We start from the raw sequence: 19,572 nt of genomic DNA, 5'->3' as shown, positions 1-19,572 counted from the left end.
ATCTTCATTAAAAACTACATATTATTTTAAAATTAATACACCCACGGGCGTTTTGAGGGCTACAGAATGAAAGTATCGCTCTTCCATAAAAAATATATATTTAGTCTGAATAATATTTACATTTTTTTTATGGGTTTGACAACGTTCTGTTTACATTTTACCAGTAAATAGCAGCCGACATTGCCAGGTTTGTCTGTTGTTGGGTGCAGCTACTGTAGTCTGGCACTAGGTGAAATGGAGATCCTGCAGCTGCTAATTTGTCTGAGCAGCTGAGTGCCAGGAGATGAGTGATAACGAGAGTCAAGGAGTTCAACGGCAATAAAACGCACGCTGAAATGGCTACGTTTCTCCTTGATCGGTAAGCCAACTTCCATGTTTACTTAGCTGTAACAGCTAAGGGTAACTGTCAGTCAAACTCATCTGTAATACTTGTTTTTATGGTGCGATTAGCCGGAGGGGATGGGTTCAAACATGATGGGTGCTTTTAATTATTTTTTATTGCTAATTGAGTAAGTTAATGCGGTATTTTCTATATTTTACAAGACATATGGGCAGAAATCTGAGGTGAAAGTGGCTGTTTTGATCAGTACTACTTCCAAGGACACTTCTAAGGACCTCTTTTTTTCAGCCTCAAATGTGTCGTATTACGTAGGAATGGGAAGTCGTCCTCCCTATCCACTGTACGGTCATAGACGATAGTATCTTTGAACAGTTCTAGTTTTCGTGAATCTGGCTTTTTCCTGTAGTTTTACATTCAATTTCCCCATTTGTCCTCATGGTGATTAATTGTATTTGTACAATGAAGTGAAGTCCCCCATACTTTTATGCTACTTATACAGGGTGGAATAGAGGACAATCAATGCTAATGTGATGCCCTTGTGTGTGGGCGTATAGAGAAAAGTATGACTTCAGTTGATCCAGACCTCGGTCTCCCTTCTGCATACTGATGAGCTGCATTATGACGGCTCATTACATTAAAACACACCGCCCATCACTGGGATGGATGGCTTGTGGGCAGTAAATGCTCACACACACGATCCTCATCTCATACCCTTTACAGCGGGACGAGCCTGACAGAGAGGTGGAACCAGAACAAGACTAAATTATTCCCCTAATTAGCCGTACAAAGTGGAGTCATCGTCATGAATGTATGGGCTTGTAATGACTGTATTAATCTGAGTGTTGTAATAAAAACAAGAGTCATCGGAGACAGACATCCATCTCTTCATCAGACTCGCAGGGACACTGAAGGAAGAATGGTGTCAGTGTGGAAGTGGATCAGTGCATGATATTTATTCCAATTGAGATATGGTCTTTGTATGAAAAAATATATATTTACAGAGGGGAAATGGTCTTAATTAAGATGAATAATAAATAAAACTGCCTGAGAGACGCAGAGATGTTGAAAATAAGGGTTTCACCTTTTATTCCAGATTTCTTTTTTACTTATCTCGCAAGGGAAAATCCAATTTTTTCATTCTGTTATGATTATACATGTTACACACACACAGGCCCGAAATACACACATGCACAAACAGGACCTATATACATGCAAATAATGGAGAGATGTCAGAGCGAGGGGGCTGCCAATGGCTCAGTGCCCCGAGTAGTTGGGGGCTCGGTGCCTTGCTCAACAGCATCTCGGCAGTGCCCAAGAGAGGACATGGCACCTCTCCAGCCTGACACACCACACATCATATTTACAAATAAAATGTGTTTGTGCAAATACTTTTTGAAAAACCTACGTTAAGAAAATACATTTTGCCTGTAAATAAAACAGTTTTTATTGCAATGTTTCATAACATCTTTAAATTCCTATCAATTGCACCTTTTTATACTTTTTATACATGAAAATACATTTGATCTTGATTAATATAAAAAGGCTAGCCTAGCTAGTTATACAGAATAAATTAATAGGCCCGTGTGCTTGATTGTCTATCTGCCCAGCATTGGTTTAAACAGTTTTTTTTAAATATCGAAATTAACATAACAATATTTTATTTATTTATTTATTTTATTCAAATTTTTGAACATGTTAAAAATAATGCAAAAGATTATTTGTACTTAAAAAAAAAATTAAGATACAAATTTAAAGCACATCCTATGCTTTTAACTTGGTCGGCTTAACCAAACCAAGAACAATAAAGGCTTAAGTTATTAATTTGATTAATTCCTTCATTGAAATATGTGATTTAAATACAGCATAACAACACCAAAACTGCTAAATTAGGCTGGTTTTAACCACACAACTAGTTTAATTTAATTTAAAGTAATATAAAGAATTTAATACTCTTCGTGTTTACATATAGCTACTGTCTCAGTTACATGTTTTTATGGAATAACAAACAAAACTACCAAAATATCAGTTTATCGAAATTAATATTTTCTGCTCAACTACGGGAACCAACTAGGGTAAAAAAGGGTTGTAGCTAAAGGCTAGCAGGAGCCAGCTCTTTCCTATGAGCTCAGCAGCTAGCCTGCAGTAGCTCATATTTGTGGCCACTTGAGGGCAGCGGAAACAAGTTGTAAACACAGCAAACATCAGATAACAACCTTTTAAAGTTTTTATCGTTTACTTCTTATCAAACAGTTGCTTAGTTACACACCCAACCGTCACATAGCAACAGTAGCATGCTAGCTAGGTGGAGTGGAGTGGTGTTTCCGGGGCAACCTGGCGAATGTAAGTGAAACTCTGTTCTTCTTCCATTTCATTTTTATATATCATATATTATATTATATATTAGCTGCTAAACCAACTGTGTCTGTGTTGTTTGGTGCTGGTCAGGTAGTATACACTGGTTAAAGAGCTTTTTTCTGAAAAACATATAGAAATACCTTAAAAAATATAGTATAAATTATAAATAAATATGCTGAAACTAATTTATTCCCTTTAATTCAATTCAATTTTATTTTTAGTGCCAAATCATAACAAAAGTTATCTCAGGACACTTTAGTACGTATAGGCCACACTCTGACTTATTTATGATTTACATAGACCCAACAATTCCCCCGTAGAGTAGAGTAGATGCATTTATATATTTCCTAAAGTAAAGATAAGTGGTGATTAATACATCATACATTATAATTATTATATATACTATACTATATACTATATATAAGACTTATATTCATATTATTAATTTAGATATTTTCAAGTTGTAAGACCATATAAAGCAGCAAAACAATTTATGCATGCCATGATATTTTCCCACTTGTCATATTGTATAACCGTTTGGGGCCAAGCCAACCAAACAACAATGACAACAATACAGTCTTTCTACGAACAGGCACTTAAAATGATGGGTCAGAAACCTGTTCAATGGCACCATTGCCAAATCCTCGAGAAACATAATTTACTGAGTTTTGAAAGCTTTGTCACCTTTTAAATTTTTTAAAACTTATTTTCAAGTGTGTGAACGACCTTGCTCCAGAAATACTCTGCTAACTGGTAAACAAACACAACAGTAGCATCAGAACTACGGGTGCAACAAGTGGAAATTGTATACAGTGAAACCTAGAACAACATTATAGTAATAGGCCCCAAACTGTGGAAGACATTACCACCGGACACACGTTACTCGTTGCCCTTGATTTTGTCATTATTGTATGTACTGTCTGTATTCTAACGTGTGTGTTTGTTTTTACACGACGCGTTGCAAATTAGCCTCGACTATAAACCTGTATGCATGCCATCTATTTTATATGAAACAATTAAACAGAATAAAAAATATTATGATGTAGCCTATTGGATAACAATTAAATGCACAAAAAACGCTGTTATTTTCCCTTATTCGTCATGTCCTTGTAGAATAAGAAATGTACAACGTATTCGTCCCTGCTCAATGAACTTCTAATTATCAAACACTACTAATTATGGAGAAGGGCGGGATTATATGTGAATGAAAATAAAATTCTTACATTATTTTGTATATGTTTTTTAATTTGTCTGTTTTATTTATTTATTTGTCTACTTGCAATGGTACAATCATTTTTGCTTTGTTAATATATTATCCTACAGTTATGATGCAATTAATCATAGCAAGCAATACATTTTATACTTTTAACATCTTTATATTTATTGTAGATCTTTTTGTTCTCTGTATTGTCCCATTGTTATTTATTAATTTGGTGCTTTTTTAATGCATTATCATGTCATAATATCTTCTGTGAAAAAGCTTCATCTCCCTACCCGTCTGTCTCTGCAGTGATTTCTTCTTTTTAGCTCCATGTTGTAAATTCACATGGTCTTTAATGCAATTTTCACAGGGATGATGAACTGTACATTACCATTATCATTTAATCAACTGCCGTGCTTTAACTTTTTATGGCAGAAAAATACAGCCTTTTTGTTTCTGTTGATGCTTGACGACTTGTTACCACAACTTCCATCTTGACATTTGTGAGCACTAAACTCTTAATTAGCCCGTAAATAAGTCATTATGGCATTTATTGTAATCAGTACATATATGAACCAAGCTTTCAACTGAACTTACTGTACTACATTGATCACCATTGGTGTACTTAACCACCATTGGTGTATTTAATCACCATTGGTGTACTTAATCACTATTGCCACCATAGACTGAATCAGCAGCTTGTAGCAGTGGATTTCCAGGTGTAGTGCACAGTAAGTTACTTCCTCGTTAAGCATATTAAAATACCTAAATCTTCCAAACAAAATTACATCACATCTTAAAGGGGATCTGTGTCCCCAAAGTGTCCCCAGATATCTGGCCAGTAGATGTCTCTGATGTGCTTCAGAGAGAAACACCCACCTGCTGCGGATGTAAATCACTCAGTTGTGTGCGCTTATTTCTGCAGTTAAGCTTGTTAAATCAACAATTACTTTGAAATACAGCCTTTTTGTTTCTGTTGATGCTTGACGACTTGTTACCACAACTTCCATCTTGACATTTGTGAGCACTAAACTCTTAATTAGCCCGTAAATAAGTCATTATGGCATTTATAGCTGCTTTGAATACATTTGCATACGTCAAGTAAAGTTATACAGTGGTGATCACTGAGTCCCTAAAGGAAGCTAGAGGCATAAAAAGAAGGACGATAATAACACTTGGGAATGAAACAAGCACATAACAGTGAAGGGCCAGAGCTTTTTGCCGGGTGTGTAGTCTGTGAAAAAGGCTATTAGAGTGGCGAGCAATGACAGCGCAGAAGAATAGAAGTAAGGTGTTTCTGTCATAGTGTCCACTGCTCTCATCCCTCAGAAACAAGCTTCAGCAAAATGACCCTCTATGGTCCGTCACATTTTGACACCATCATCCTTCTGGAGTGTCCGCAAAGCAGGAAAAGTCTGAAATCAAGAGAAGCCATTAGCAGTTATATCCTCGCTTGTAGTTTCCAGCTTGAGGCTCCTCTGACAAACACAAGTGTCAAGTTAGAGCGCAAATTGGCTGTCCCTCTGCTCCTGGTCAATTGAGCGATAATTGAGCCCACAGAGAGCTTTAATGACATTTTTAGTGAAGGTCTGCCACTGCCTTCCTGTGTCTTTGTCCACCTTTTGTGCTTCTGGTCCTGTCGGGTGATTTAATAAGGAAGAAAATACCATCCTCAAAGTTCAGAGTTCATTAGTGTAACGACTTCAACTGTGACCTTTAACTCAGCTGCCAATTGCTTTCAGATAAAAATAGATTTTGACGAGTTAAAAGGAAAATTCAACCATTAAAAAAATGCAAATTGAATCTTTTTCCCATATTGTTGCACATTTTCCTTTCTGTTTTGTTTTCGCTGTATTTCTATAATCGCACCCAAATGCTAGACCTTTTCGTTTCATCTCGAGATGCAGTAAAACACGGTAACAAACAACCCTTGTTGTATGTTGACAGTTTTTACCACTCTTTTTTCTCTAACACATATATCCAACAACTGCCCACACAAAAGGAGGACTAGATAAAAAAGATAAAATACCCAGCACAGCGCTATGTTGTTGCCACTTCTTTTTCTTTCAATTCTTATTCTACAAGGACACGACAAAAAAAGGGATGATGGCGGTGTTTTGGGGGGCTTCTTTGTGCATTTAATCGTTATCCAATAGGCTACCTCCAAATAATTTATATTCTGCACACAGATGGAACTTACTTAACTGAAAAAACTCTGTTATTTTGTGTCTTTGATTGATTATTTTTTTCTGCTGCAGTTTTATTTAATTTACGGCAACTTACATCTGCACTTGGTTTTTATTTTGTCCATATATTTGCCTCTGTGTCTGAAAGGCACCGCGTATTCTAGAGGTAATCAGTACATATATGAACCAAGCTTTCAACTGAACTTACTGTACTATACTGTACTTAATCACCATTGGTGTACTTAATCACCATTGGTGTACTTAATCACCATTGCCACCATAGACTGAATCAGCAGCTTGTAGCAGTGGATTTCCAGGTGTAGTGCACAGTAAGTTACTTCCTCGTTAAGCATATTAAAAGACCTTAAAAGCCACCATCTAACTCTGTCGTAAATAATAGGCTGCTGAGCTATTGACCTTGTGTACAGTGCTTGATAGTTTTGTGCTGAACTGAACTTAAGAGCTTAAGTGCGTTTGAACAGCGATGCGTTCACTTACTGTCGTACATGCTGAAGTGCCTTTGAACAGCGATGCGTTCACTTACTGTTGTATGACCTGAAGTATCTCTGAACGGCGATGCGTTCACTTACTGTCGTACATGTGGAAGTGCCTCTGAATGGTGATGCGTTCACTTACTGTCGTACATGCTGAAGTGCCTTTGAACGACGATGCGTTCACTTACTGTCGTACATGCTGAAGTGCCTTTGAACGGCGATGCGTTGAATTACTGTCGTACATGCTAAAGTGCCTTTGAACGGCGATGCGTTGAATTGCTGTCGTACATGCTAAAGTACCTTTGAACGGCGATGCGTTGAATTACTGTCGTACATGCTAAAGTACCTTTGAACGCCAATGCGTTGAATTACTGTCGTACGTACCGGAACATATCTGAACAGTGATGCGTTCATTTAGCTTTGGGGAAAAACGTAAACTACAATGATTATGAATCTTTGAACTGGACTGTACAAAGTCGTATATGATTTCCTTTTCTATGCTTTAATGAACATACCTGGCTACATGGCTTTCTTGTAGCCTAACTCTTTTGCTATGAGAAGCTTGGGACATCAATATATACTCTACGTCATGTAGGCAGTTGGGTATATGGTCTCGTGGATGCTCAGATGCTAAGTACGTTTGTGAGGATATAATGGTCCTAATTACCCGTTCTCTTTCCTGTAGAGGTGTTGAGGTGTTCTGACCTTCGGGTATGAAATATGAACATTACAGGCTTCATATTCATCACTGGATATCACAGAGCCTTATCCTTAATATGCACAGCTTCATCTCTCAGCCCAGCACGTAGAGAGGCAGCAAGCAGAGAAGTCACAGGTACCCACATCCTTGCACTATAAAACCACTCTCTCTTTTGCTCAGTTTACAGTCTGACACACAACTACACACACAAACATACACACACAGTCTTTTGACCTGGGTCAATAGCCCCCTTCCAGTCCATTCAGTCGTTATTGGCAAGGTTGCTGGGCGTTATGAATAATGCAGGCCGTTGTGCAAACATACGCACGCTTTTGAATAGTCAAACATCCCCACGTCATTTATAACGCCAGACTGAACCCCCTGAGAAACTAAATAAATTGAACAAACAGAACAATTGTAAAATCGCATTACAGTAAAACCAAGGTAAGAGCTGACAGGAAGTGATTTCATTGGTCAAATAAGCTTCTTTCCAGAGAGCAAAGGTGGAGAGACTTTTTATGGAGACTCTTTGGCTGGCAGCAGAGTTTACAGGGTGCAGATAAAATGTTTCCAAAACAAACAGACTCCAGATAATCTCAGATCCTGTGGTTGCCAGGAACATTTAGAACAGGTGAAAATCCAAGCCGATCTGAGCTGGTCTTTGTAAATGCAGTGTCAGCGGAAACATAGAAGCAAATCAAGGTCGGCCGTGTCTCTCTGTACGTTATTGTTGGGTTTTGATTTTGACTCTCAGTCTGAGAGGAGGAGATATACTGCATGTGGATTGTGTGTGTGTGTGTTTGTACACAAAGTGATGGGCGGTGTGCAGATATCTATTCAGGGACAAGGACACACAAGCTCACACCGATACGGTCGCTGATGAAATACACACGTCCTTATTCATATTCTGACAGCCTGCTTGAAAATGAACCCTGCTACTCAGTCGCTTTTCCAATAACCTTTCCAAAATGATAGTTTATTCTGATGTACTGCAACTCCCCATCCTTCCACTTACAGTACAGTCGCCTTTGAGATGGCGGGATCCATTAAATGCTATGAAATATGTTGTGGAAATCGAGGCGCTAGAACTAAGAGTGTGCTGATGGAGGCGTTCTTCACATTACTTTATCTTTAAAGCCTTTGTATTTTAATGAATCAATTATTTTGTAACAAAAAGTTGGAATCAGTGTAAATGTAACAGTAACATAAGGTGGAAACAGATGGCTCTATCAGCATCTCCACCGCTCACCAGTCAACGTGTTATGTTCAGTTTGTTCACTTCATAAAAAACAAAAGTAAGCTAACCTCATGAGTGTGGCTAACTTTCAGCAACAAAGGAACAAAGAGGCCTAACCCAAACGAGCGATGTAAAGCGACCACGGACAGCAGTATTTCACCCAGTGTAGATGCAATATAGCTTCAAACATGCTGATAAAGGATAAGTGATGTTGTCAGTGCATGAAAAGGAAACCATAAAGGCATAAAGGCTTGATTAAAAGGCCCCCAGGAAGTGCGCCAAACGCCAATTTGACACAGTGGTCAATTACAACTTCATTGCCCACGAGGTGATGCCATTCGGCCCGAATAGACTTTTTTTCCCAACGACTTACATGATGAAAGAGACGTCTGTAAATCCATGGATACATTTTTTTGAGTGTCACAACTCCTGCAAAATGACTTGTTCCACCATCAAAATCTGGTCCTTTTAGTCCAATAACATTTGGAAAGTCTAGAAGAGCCACATGATTAAATAATTGAATCCCCATTCAGGTTAGCGGAGCGCTAAACTGGAAGTAGCTGGACTCTAGTGCGCCTGCTTTATGCGGAAGTATGGCGGAAGTAGCTCCTATTATCTGGGTATTTTTAGACGTGGTAATTAAACTTTTTTGCAGCTTTGTGCGCAACTTTCTGAACTGATCTGTATCCGGTTCTCTTGATACATTCTTGGATGTTAAGGGGATTATAGCTTAACATTTGAAATGTGTTGCTATCATGCTACAAACAAGGCTGCTGTTCTTTGTTCCTGAAAAGGAGACATTTTGGAGCTATGGGGTTTTAAAGTATCTCCTTCTCGGCTGTAATGGCTCTGGTGCCGGGAGCAGACTGGTAGTGGAAGACGATGAGGGCCTGCATCGGGCAGTCGCAGCTGCCATAAATCCTACAGGGCTGACACAGGGCTGTAATGGAAGAGATCGGTGCGATGTCAGTGTAAAGAAACACATCGAATCACAGCTCTGGGGAATTGGTCCTTTCATGTTTTACAGTGCTGAGTTGAGGAAACACCCTTTTCTCTGCTGTGACGGACGCAGGAGCAGCAGCTTGTTCTGATTCAGCAGAGCAATGGTGACCGAGGCAGTGATGACGTGAGCTGTGGATGATGGTGATGAAGAGGATTAGGTGGACGAGAGAGTGGAAGACAATTAAAAGGAGGAAAGGATGATGAGGATGAAGATGATGATACAGCAGAGTTTGTTGGAAAAAAAATAGAGGATCGAAGTCCTCATGTCAGTCTAATGGAATCTCTCATTCAGCATTTCTTTTATTCGTCCTTGGAGAAAAAGCAGTAAGAGGGGTCAATGTTTTTCATTAAAAAAATGGATTTAACCATACTCAGTTACCATTTTTATTGTTAATGTTTTTGGTTTCCTTTACACCCATTTAATATGTAAACACAAGCCATTTTTTTCATTTTGTTAAGCTTAGAAACACAAAAAGTTTTATTTTTCAACTAGAACTTCAACTCTGCTTTAATGTATAAACCTCACAACCGGTCAGCTATCTGTCTGACGACAATTAGCCTCTCGGGGCAGCGGCTAATTCTTCGGTCTTTCTGGTGTAGCCAGCAGATATCTGGGCCAAGACTTCCTCTTCTGAGCAGCAGTCATTATTTACGTTCCTATTAGCAACTTGAGACGTGAGAATGGAGTTAAAGTTGAGAGATGGCATCTTTATAGGGATAATATTGTATATGAAAATGTCACGTATTTATAGGGTTAAATGATTAATTGGGTCTTTAATTCTCACAGAGGTTATTGTAGAACATAAGGAGACAGCAATATCTAAAAAAAGTCATGTAACTGTTATGAATCTGGAATCAAATCGTGCTTTACTTTAAATTAAAACATGTTTGATAGTCTCAAAAGGCCACGAAAAGTTAAAATAGTGTTGCTACTCACCTAAAATGCAGCTTAATTTATAGTATGTTACTAGCTGCAGTGTAAAATTGACTATAAACCACATTACTGACAACGAAACCCAATCTCCTATATTTTTGGAATATTCAGTCATGACCATCAAGTAACATTTCCCTCCAAATGGACATAATTTTTTCTGCTTGTCTTAAGCATAATGGCCTCATAAAAACCTCCCATATACAGAGTATCTCTCTTTCTATGCACAGATGTCAACATGTGCTCGACACACCTGCCATGCTTAGTTACAGTTGCTAAGTGTGCTTGAAAATTGAAAATATGTAGATGATAAATATGTTTCTCTGTAATTTCTCTGCACACTAAACTGAAAGTTAATAAGAGAAAGGCTTCAGAGTCAGCTGTTATAACCTCATAATGAAATGCAGCTGACCCCAGCTGGACACTCAGCACAAACCTTTAACAAAGCTCTCTTGACCTGCTCAGGGATTTTTTTTAAACTCTCTTGTATTGATCTTTGCTTTGTGGCTGCCGAGCAGCAGGAATATATCCGTGCTCTGTTAAGCGCCCTGTGGAGATTCATTGCACAATCTCGGCCTTTTCTTAATGGCCTACAGCGCTCCTTAGTCAGGTCTTCATTAACGTGTCCTTTTCAGTCTGGCTGTCATAGCCATGTGTGTGTGAGTCAAAAGGTTATATAATACTTTGAGAATAAAACAATCCAAACTGTCTGACATTTATTTTAAAATGAAAACATATAAAATATATGAAAATACATCCAGTTTTGATATATCCACTCGAGAATTTATCAATTATCTAACCTCCCATCTCCTTCATTGGTAGAATTAATATAATTAAGATAAACATTTTGCCTTTATTGGTTATAGGTTAGGTTCTTTACTGTCCCCAGGGGGAAAATCAGCATACATGTAAAAAGGGACAACACATGGGCATCACATACAGATAACACACCCTCTCCCAACAAATAACAAAAAGACCCTCTTCCCACATATCGCCAGAACAACATATAGACATATAGACAGCACAAAGCCATGATTTACATATTTTTGTTCAGCGCTGTGATCACCGAGGGGACAAAACTTCTTTTAAAATGGGCTTTCCTCCAGTCTAACACCATAAATCTGCAGCCAGATGGGAGGGGAGTGAAGTGTGGGTTCAGGGGGTGATCAGGGCTGCTGACTATCACACATGCCAGGCGTACGATTGCAAGTTCAGGCCGAGGATCTTGGCTGCTGTGTGTGAGATTCGGAAGAGTTTGTTTCTTCTGGTGACAGTGAAGTCAAGGTGAAGAAGTGGGGGAACATGCTTTTGTAGAGGAGTAAGAGTAGGTGGTGGTGGTGATGGTGGTGGTGGTGGGGGGCAAAGACAGTGATTTCAGTTTGATGTATAGTCTTTGCTGTGCATGTTTGTGTGCGGTGATGACATGTTTGAGTTTGTCGTCTATGGAGTGCCCTAGGTATTTGAACTGTCGACCTGGTTGTGCTTTGATGGATGTGTGTATGACCATTTCCTTTGTCTTGTCAATGTTTAACTGGAGGTCGTTGTCTGTGCACCACTGTGAAAACTGTGTTATTGACTGTTATCGACTGCCGTGATTGAATTGTTATCACTAAGAAGACCTACTATGGCTGTGTCGTCTGCATATTTGTAGTATGTGGTGATGGGAGATGGGCTCAAACCAGCTGCAGTCATTTATGTAGAGAGGGTGCAGAAACGGAGTGAGAACGCAGCCTTGGGGGCTACGGTGTTGGTGATCAGGGGATTGATGTTGCTGTGCCAACCCTCACTGTCTGTTGTCTGTTGCTGAGGAAGTTGTATATCCAGTGAATGTGGAGTGGAATAATGTGCAGGTATTGGAGCTGCTGGATTTCATATGTTATCTCTTACATGAAGAAAAAAAGTGGATTTTTGCTTAAATGGTTCATTTCTATTCTGCAGTTCTTTTTTATATTTCCTGTTCATCTTTATGTTATCTTTATAAACACTGATTGACCATGAAACCCTGGAAGTCCAGAACACGTTTACTGCCAAAGTCAAATGTGTTTCATTTCATGAATGTATTTGAGTTTGATTAGTTAATGAGCTATTTCAGTCAGCACCAAAGTGTTGGACTGAAAATAACAACATAAACAAAACACATATATTGCTCATGCACATTGTCAACCTTTTTAAATTCATGATACAACTTCTCCTAAATGTAGTGTGCCTTTAGTACCAGTGCTTCCAGTCACTGTTTCTTCTTTGAACTTTGAATTACAGGGTTGTGGCCGAGTTTGATGATTACTTTATACTGAACAGTTCATGATCAGAGCCTCTACTCTTCAAACAGATTTCATCTAAACTGGAGGTTCAAAATGTTGCCAAATATAAAAGCCTTTACACCTAAATTAGTTTGATGTCTGTTGCTCAGATTTAGAAAATATATATATATCAAAAGCTGTTCAATGTACCCTGAAACACATTTGAGGTTCCCCGGCTGTCTAACCTGGCCCAGTTAATAAAGACAGAGAGTGATATTTTTTACGTTTTTCTCTGATTGAATCTTCAAAGATGATATGGCGACAAAATTAAACTTTTATGTGCATCCACAAAGTAGAGTTTTATGGAGTTAATCCAACTGGAACAGTGCTAATATACTTCAAACTGCCAATTGGGGCAGTGTGGGAGACATTAGTTTTAAAATATATATATATATATATAAATCCCTGTAATATTGCATTAATGTTTCCTTTAGTATCTATGCTACTTGTTGGAGTAGTTTTATGTACTGGAGCTACTGCATTTATTATCATTATTATCTCTCTCTCATTTTGATTCTATAAAACATGTTGTAGTGTATCTATAATATTATATTTATTATAAATGTTGGGGTCACATTTCCTCATTCACTTGCAGACTTTATTTTGCCCTGTGTTTCACCTCTCAGGCTACAAACAGACACTGCCCTGCCCTCTGATTGGTTGATGTCTGTGCTTTGCAGCACGAGAGGAAGACTGCAGGTCAGACTCAGGGCTGGGGAGAAAATCTTTACACCCCTTTGTGCTTGTGTGAGTCAAAGAAAACATGAATATTTGTGTTTTTTCTGAGCTAATATTCACAGACAAATATATAGAATTCATTTTTTTGGACGTGAAATGACTCTTTGTAGTAAAGATGTTTACATACCTATCATCAAGTGTTAGATTTCTCAGATAGAAGAAACCTGTTTAATGATAATGTGTATTTGCTATAAAATACAATATAAATATAAATATGCAGGAAACAGAATTCAGATGTTTTAAGATTTTGGGGGTGTTGCATATCTTTGCACTTGAAAATAAATTAATAAATGAATTAATAAATAAAGTCTTGATGTGTATCAGCATCCCCCATGACTCATCGAAGGCTTTTCCTCCTGGCATTTGCACATTTATTTATTTATTTTACTTTTTTTTTTGACATGATGATGTGTATAATAGGATTGCATTGTAATATCCGGGGGCCGGTCCAGAGTGGAGTGGGAGTGTCTGTGCTCTGCTGTCCCTTCCTACCAGGAAAACGCCGGAGGAGCCCCACAGTGCCACACAGTCACAGCCGCGCACTGCAGAGGAGAGAGCGGGGCACAGACGCACACACCACCGGGGAATATGTTCTTCTTCTCACGCACCGAGGGACGCTTAAACCACCGGCGCAGCGCAGTCAATGCATATCCACTGCCTCTGCTTTAGTTCAGCAGACACACATCGCCCTGTTCACCACTTATGCTCTGCTGAAATCTCCCCTGCTGCTGCTGCTTCTGGTCCATCCCCGTCCCCTCCTCCTCTTCCTCCTCCTCCCTCCTCCCTCCTCCTCCTCCTCCTCCTGCTCTCTGCCGTCCCGTCGCCAGGATGGACAAGACGCTCTGCAGTCCGCAGCCCGTGACCAACAAAACCAACTCTTCCCCGTCGGATCGCGGGAACTCATCATCGACGAGGAAGCCTGTGAGGAGCGGGTCGCACAGCCCCGGCTCCGGCTCCCTTGGCGGCCCGGCTGGAGCGGGAGGCAGCCGGGGAGCTGTGCTGGGGAACAGCATGAATCTGCAGCAGCCGCGCAAGAGGCAGCTGGAAGGAGTGCTGAGCAAATACACCAACCTGATCCAAGGCTGGCAGAACAGGTAAGGACAACGGATGGAGTTAGGGGGGAAGTTGGACACGATTCACTTTCGGTTCAGGTGTCAGGTGGCTTCGTGTTGTTATTTGCCCCGTCCACGTTGCACTTTTACCACCACGTCACTGTGAGGGGGAGGAGGTGAGGGGGGTTTAATTCAAACCATGCACACAGGCCTGCCAATGATATACTTCACAGACTATTATAAGGTTAACAAACTCTTTTAACTAAAACAGATGTGGTGAGTTGACTCAACTCTACATTCATTTATGTTGCTTGCAGATTAGAGCTGAATGCAGCTGTTTGGGTAATTGGTCATCGTTTCAGTGCCAAAATGAACTGTTTTTGACTTCTCTAATGTTGCAATAATGTTGCAATATTTGCTGGTTGTCTTCCTCTATAATATTAAACTGAATATCTTTTTTGTTTTGAACAGTGGGTCAGACAAGCGATCTCGAGAATGTTGAAGTTGGACTTTGGGAAATATTGAAGCAATAAATCCAGATAATAATTGATAGCTGCAGCCTTGTAGTTGTGCTGCCTTTTCCGATATTATGGTTTCTCATGTTGACACACGCCTCAGTATTGTTCAGCCCAGTATATGGCAACTAACCTTGGTTCATTGTTTGGTCGATGAAATGTAAGAAATCCGTTTCCAGACCCCAAGATAACATCTTTATTTGTCTTCTTTTATCTGATAAACCAATTCAGACCGGTAAAGGTAGTACATCTTCACATTTGAGAAGCTGGGACCTGGGACAATATTTGACATTTTTGCTTGAAAAATGTATTATTTTATGTCAACTTATCGATTATTTGACTAATGATTTCAGCTTTACTCGATTACAACTAGAGCTGGATCAACGGGCTGATATTTTGATTATTGACATGTATCGACAGAGTCTGATGCTAATTTAGAAACAGTGTCTTCATTACATACAGTTATTTAATCTAGGTAGGGGTCTACATCAGGGGAGGTAGAGGTAACTGGGTGTTGGATCACTAGCGCCTCGTGTCCATTTTTCTGATTATTGGTTTATCGTTTGGTTTGCAAATTGTCAGAACATATTGTAAAACGGTCATCACAAGGTGGGGGCTCTTCGGTCTTGTTTTGTCCGACAAACAGTTTTAATTCCTAACATGTTCAAGCGAGAAACTGTAACTATAGTGTTTATCTTCCTTCCACAAAAATAATTCAGACGATTACACGACTAATATGATTTTTTTTTCTTTCAGTTTTTCTGTCAACCGACTAATCGATTGATCAACTAGTCGTTGCAGCTCTGGTCATAAGATTTATGAAAAGAGGATTTATTGTAGGGCTGTTGTGTTGGATTGTATAGGTGGACATTTAGCCTGAAACATCTACACATATATCCTTGTGTTCACTGTGTGTGCACTCTTTCCTGAGACATGTTCCTGGTGTTAGTGATATTACCTTATTACATTGTGCTCATATCCTGTGGTTCTCTGATAGTTTGTTGCTCATGATATCTCAACAACAACTGTGGAGATCACAGCGGTGCATGATTGTGTGACTGTACTTCATGCAGCATTTATGGGTTCACTCCCTGCGCTGTCCAATTCACTCGATTCAGACACTGTAAGAGTTTTTATGAGTGAGTACTTCATTTTAAAGTATTACCAAAGCCTACTCTTGTTGTTGTTGTTTTGAGCCAAACATCTGTTTGTGGTTTTAGTTATTTTCTTTTGACTTCTTGTGAATCCACTGTAAGCTGCTGCACAGTTAACATTAATTATGCAGGATTCCTGTTCTGCAGCTGTAGAGCGATGAAATGAGTTATTTTTCACCAGTATGCACACAAAAATAACTGTCCCATTGTCGTAGCTGTGCTGCAGAGAAGAAGCAAGCTGAGAGTATAGTGTGTATGATCTGGGCTGGAAGCCAGTGTATAGGAGAGAGAGAGGGGTGAGGTAGGGAGGCGGAGGCGGAGAGAAAGAATGGTTGCTCCCTGCTCTCCCATTAAACTGACAGGGAAATGATGCACTGAACTGCATCTTCATATTACGCACCCACAGGAATAATATCTGTGTGTAAGATTCATCATGCATGTTCATCTCAAAGAGGTCATATTGATCACAATAAATCTAAATTGTGTTTGACGCTTGTGGGATTTGTTATCTGTCACCTATGCTCACACATAAACACACATGCAAACAAATATCATAGTACATAATGTACGAGCTGTTATGAGCAGGATGTAAGCTGAGTTGTTATCAGGAAGGGTGTTAAAGGATCTGTTTGTTCTTTGGGGGGAATGCGCCTGTCCCGTTTCAATTTCAAAGTGCCTGAAGGTGAAGGTCTCGCTTCCAAGAAGAGATTTAAGTAAATGTGTAGAAGCAGACAGTTGAGCGCTGAAACATTCTGAATATGTAGCACTTTTGAAGAAAGTTAGCCTAGTTGTTCTTGTCTAGAATTATGTTGTATGAGGCTTTACGTATGCTACTTACACTTCTAGAAAGGAAGAAATAAGGCCATTTTACTTTTATAAAAATGTTCATTTGGAAAGAAATGTTATATAAACCGACCCCAAAGAGAATCTCTGGAAAATCCTTTGCAACAAAGTAATGTCTAAGGGTACGTCTACGCGATTGAAAACAACCTTTTTTTTCTCTGTCGTTCTTAAAAGTTTTTCGTCCAAAGAGGCGTCAACTCAAGAAATATCTGCGTCCACACGAAACCTGTGAAGCCGGCTGAAAACTGTAGTACACATGCCAGGCCTGGATGTGGCGCTGTAATTGCTACAGAAATACACCAACAACGGAGAAGATGAGACGGGGAAACGCTGCGTATAATACAAACACCTGTGAGTTTCAATCTGGCGACTTCCCAAATCCTCATCCATCCTATAGAGAAATGAAACGATTGTTTCTGGTGTTTTTGGAGACTTGAGTGGTGTTTTGGACACACTGTGATGCACGGGTCACTCTGTAGTTACTGTCCTCAACGAGCAGCAGGTGCTGCTGTGAGCCCCTTCCCCGTACTGCTCTCTCCTCTCGTAACAGCACTGTTGTCGTTACGTGACGCCGCGGGGGGTTAGAGATCGGAGGTGGGGCAATGATGGCATCATTTAACCAAGTATGCGGCTTTGCCGTCAAGACGACAACGCCATGGGACAAAACGATACATAAGTTGTGTGGTTACAGGAAAACACGTCTCCGTGTGGACGGGCCCTATATATATATATATATATATATATATATATATATATATATATATATATATACACCCCACCCTCCCCCTTTTGGCCTCTGGAAACAAGCAAAAGAGAGAGAAAGGGGAAAAAAGGTGCATAGAGAAAAGAATGCTTGTAGATAAACTCTTTTTTAAACTGAGAAAACATGCACTCAGATTCAGTTTTCCATCACTCTCTGTGCTCATGAGCGCTTTATCTGCAATGTTGGAAACTTTGCACCTTTATAATATCTTAAAAATAATCATTTTTTATTCACTAAGAATCTAGGAACTGTCATCCACACTTTTATTACATCCTGTTTAGACTGCTGTAGCTCTCTGTATTTAATTAACTCGTTGTAGCTGGTTGTGAGCTCAAAATTACTTTTAATATCAGGCGTTTTCTAAAGTCACTCTTCATAAGAAGAAGCGACAAATCTTTTTCCTCATAAAGGTTGTGTATCGATAATGTCTTTAAGTGCCTACAGCATTTATATAGGGGAGGAGAGGCGATGAACTGGTGGAGACTGGCGGTGCTGGAGTAATTACAGTCGTCAGTCACGTTCCAATATCTATCAGGCGGAGGAACACATTGTTTGTTTCGCAGGTGGCGTCGTGGTGGGCAGCAGACCTGAGAGGAGCTAAATCTGCCTCTGTGTGGGTGGCCATGTGTCAGTGTGAAGGGCTGTTATGTATGAAAATATGCTAAGTAGACATTTTACATAAACACACATTTATATATGTACGTACATACTATGCTTTTGAGGACCTTCAGTGACATAACGCATTATTTAACCCTCACATCTGACCTTAAAGATATTCTCGGTTTATTTCAACTTGGGTTCAATTTTTGTAGCTTTTCATAGTTTATACTTTCTGCTGCTAATAATAACAACATTGTACTCTCGTACTTTTCTGAAGTGTAGTTCAACACTATTCTTCTCTGTGTAACATGAGTCAACCGTCTCTCAAAGTGTCATGGGACGGTAGGCGATACAGGACCAGTGAAAGTAAACAATTCACAGAACCATCCAGGACGGCATCATTGGAAACTGAAAAAGGGCAGACACTCTTAAAACATACTTGTCAGGTGACTGAGTGAACCATCTGTCTATCAAACTCTCACCAAAGTCAATCAGGAAAACAGAGAAAACATCTTTTCCATCAAGAAAAGTCTTCAGTGCCGTTTTCATCTTTCTATGGACACACTCGGAACATATTTAACGTGCATTGGATGATATCTCAGCAGAGCTTTGGGCCTTTTATTATAGATGCAAAGATGGTCGTGTGTCAGACAAGATTCACTCATTGGAAGTTTCGTGACTGTAACATACATAATGCAGCGTACGATACAGGACCTATAGTATGCGTGTGTGTTAGGTTACCATCAGCTGCTCATGCAAAGTGTGCGATAAAACTGCAGAAGCAAATGAGGTATAACTTTTAATGCAGGAGTAATTGCTCTGTTTATAATCTGGTTTTCATGTCTTTGTGCATCATTTGTATGGAGATCCCAGAGAACTAAACATTCACAGCTCTCTCTGGCTCCTTATCTCATTTTACGATACGAGGCTGGATCTGAGAGGATTGCCACTGTATGTCTCCCTAAGCGGCCAGCAGGGCGGGGAGTAAGTTGTGAGGGATGAATCATTTCTTTGCAGATGTGCTCACTGGAAAAAGGTGCAATGCTGGGCTTCTTTGATCAAAACTCTGGGTGATGCAGCTCTGGTGGGTTTTTTTTTGGCTGAGAAGAGACTCAGAATCTCAGCCTGGTTTTCTTGTTTAGATTTGTTTAAGTGGCTTAA

The 19,572-nt window shown here is 39.6% G+C and overlaps 1 protein-coding gene across 1 annotated transcript in view; it reads left to right on the top strand.

Moving 5' to 3' along the window:
- Window positions 1-14,312: 14,312 nt before the first annotated feature.
- osbpl10a (oxysterol binding protein-like 10a) overlaps window positions 14,313-19,572 on the top strand; it is a gene marked incomplete at its 5' end in the record, with an annotated part of 70,744 nt that continues 65,484 nt past the window's right edge. The window contains one exon of the mRNA XM_083926190.1: window positions 14,313-14,578. Within this exon, the coding sequence (XP_083782316.1) occupies window positions 14,313-14,578 (266 nt within the window). The remainder of the gene's footprint in view (window positions 14,579-19,572) is intronic.

This window comes from Echiichthys vipera (genome assembly GCF_963691815.1).
Source record: "Echiichthys vipera genome assembly, chromosome: 13".
Lineage (NCBI taxonomy): Eukaryota > Metazoa > Chordata > Actinopteri > Perciformes > Trachinidae > Echiichthys > Echiichthys vipera.
This window is presented reverse-complemented; position numbering and strand designations above follow the sequence as displayed.